Genomic DNA, 2380 nt, shown 5'->3' with positions numbered 1-2380 from the left:
TTCTGGTCGACCGCGGAGAGCTAGACGGGCGACTAAACCTGAGACAGTATAGGTACCGATATGCATATCTGTTAGCAAACTGCCTCTCCTCTTCTTATTTAGGTTCCTACGCCAACTAGGCGGGGAAGTCTATCTGCGAGCGGCGACCTAATAGAGAACCTCCGAGGCAGTGGGGAGTTGTCTACTTTCTTATAATGATATGTATATGATATTTTTCTATGTCTATTGTTTGTGTGTTTATGTGTTGTTTGTTGTATTCGTCTGGTGTTTAGTGGACGCCGTAAAAAGGAGGGTAACCTGAGAGAGGACACAGAGAGGGGACGTGGGTAGGCGGACACCTTCAATCTGACGTTTCAGCTCGCAATAACAACTGTAAATTTCGATCAGTGAATTAGAGGTTGGAGTAAGAAGAGGATTGTGAAGGGGAGAGTAAAGAGGAAGGAAGGTAGGGAGGCCCGAAGCAACTCTGGAGACGACCAGTTTACGAGGGACTCAATTATAATACTTCGTTCGGTATCACGACTCACTAGTTGTCTAGGCGGCGCGTGAGAGGTGACTGAAACGTGACGTCATCTTTTGAGGAGCGTAGTAGGTGTGCAGAGTGATTCGTACTTAGTGACCGGACGATAGATCGGGTGGTGACACTACGCGACCATTACATGACATGTGGTAGACGAAGAATGAGAGGAGTAACTGGAATATCGTTACTTTCCCTTCTCTCTATTTCTGCCCTGTCTACTCTATCTCGAGCGTCCACCTGTTCCGGATTAACCCCTTACCCCCTCACACACTTCTGCACTCGCCGTAACGGGAAGAAGAGCGTGTGGTGTCCGGTCACACCATACGAGCAGTTTCCCACACATGAGACAGTATAGGACATTACCACAATATATTCGACAACATACCTCACACAAACCCAAAAGCACCCTTTATGTACCAGAGATCAACCCGAATAAATTCGTCGGACATATCAGAGAACTAAATCAATACTATGTGATTGTCACGAAATAACGAGAGACCGCTGACGAAAGCGTCAAACAATGCAGCGGAGTTCCAGCCGCTGTCGGCTGCCATAGTCCGGAACTCAATGGCGTAGTCAGCCACACTCCGCTGATGTTGTCGCAGCTTGATCAGAGCCCGAGCTGCTTCCCTGCCCGGCGTGGTTTGATCGAAGGTCTTCCTCATAGTGTCTATGAAGTTTTCCAGAGACCCGCAGATAGGCGAGCCTCGGGACCATTCTGCCGTGGCCCACGCTGCTGCTCGGCTGGAGAGATGAGAGATCATAAAAGCCACTTTGGAATTGTCCGTGGGAAAAGCAGCCGGTTGGTGGTGATAGTGTAACTCACACTGCACGATGAACGGCCGGCAGCCTTCTGAGTCTCCGGAGTACTTTTCGGGTGGAGCCAGACGCATGGAAGCACTGTGCGGCTCAGTAACCCGGTTGGGATCGAATCCGGTCACCGCTGGAACCGGAGGAGTCGTAGGAGGAGAAACAGCCTGCAGGTGAGTGAGCACACGCTGAACCTCTGCTGCCAGTAGATTAACTTGGGTCGTCACCGATGTTTGTAGTTCCCTCTGGCTGCTAGTTAGATTCTGCACTCCCTGCTGCATGGTGGCCATACGCTCCTCTTGTTGCCCAAGCCGTTGGCCCTGAGAGCGGATAGCGTTCTTAATCTGATCTGAGTCGGCTGAGTTCATTTTGATGGTCAGTTCGTACTGTCAAGGGGTGAACACTGAGGCATGAACTCAATTGCACGACTCAAAACTCAGACTCAGATAGCGTTTCAAAATAAAGACTTTACTGGAATTTTGCACAGTAATAAAATAAGGAAAACAAAACACTCTTTCGAGGAAAACTAGAATCGTGATCTATAGCATAGGTCCGTGAAAGGTCCGTGAGGTAAGCCGATACGTAGGTCTTCGAGAGACAACGAACTGACAATTAACAGGAGGGAGCTAACACAATATATACACAGGTAAAGGGGACACAGTTGGAAACAATCAGGGCGGGGAAAATAATCAAGGACGCAGGAGACAGAAAGGGGCGGGGAGCGTGGAGGCCTGAAATGAGAGGAAGAAATAATTAAGGGCATAGACATAAAGCACAAGACAAAGGGACATGACAACTCTAACATAAAGAATAAACTTTCACTATAAGTTTCTTGGACATGACATTAGTGTGTGCTGCACCATATTTGCAATTAGAGAGATCATTATAGGCAGACATGTTCAAGCAGGAAACAGTTATGTTTTTCAGAGGGAAACTTCAACCCATTATTTTCCCCTCTTAAAAAAACATCCATATCTTCAGGTAATAAAGAGCACAGTTTAGTGACGAAGCCTATTAAGCCGACCTGGCTGTCCAAAACTCTGGCAGGTA

At 47.9% G+C, this 2380-nt stretch overlaps 1 protein-coding gene across 1 annotated transcript in view; it reads right to left on the bottom strand.

Annotated features, from left to right (window-relative positions):
• The window catches only part of LOC104943421 (uncharacterized), a 63975-nt gene extending 62277 nt beyond the window's left edge, over positions 1 to 1698 (bottom strand). Inside the window, exon 1 of the mRNA XM_010768808.1 lies at positions 1013 to 1698. Coding sequence (XP_010767110.1) covers positions 1013 to 1698 — 686 coding nt within the window. The remainder of the gene's footprint in view (positions 1 to 1012) is intronic.
• Between the last annotated feature and the right edge of the window lie 682 nt (positions 1699 to 2380).

Source organism: Notothenia coriiceps, unplaced genomic scaffold (genome assembly GCF_000735185.1).
Source record: "Notothenia coriiceps isolate Sejong01 unplaced genomic scaffold, NC01 NC01_scaffold00006076, whole genome shotgun sequence".
NCBI lineage: Eukaryota > Metazoa > Chordata > Actinopteri > Perciformes > Nototheniidae > Notothenia > Notothenia coriiceps.
The sequence above is the reverse complement of the archived record's forward strand: the minus strand, read 5'-3'. Positions and strand labels throughout refer to the sequence as shown.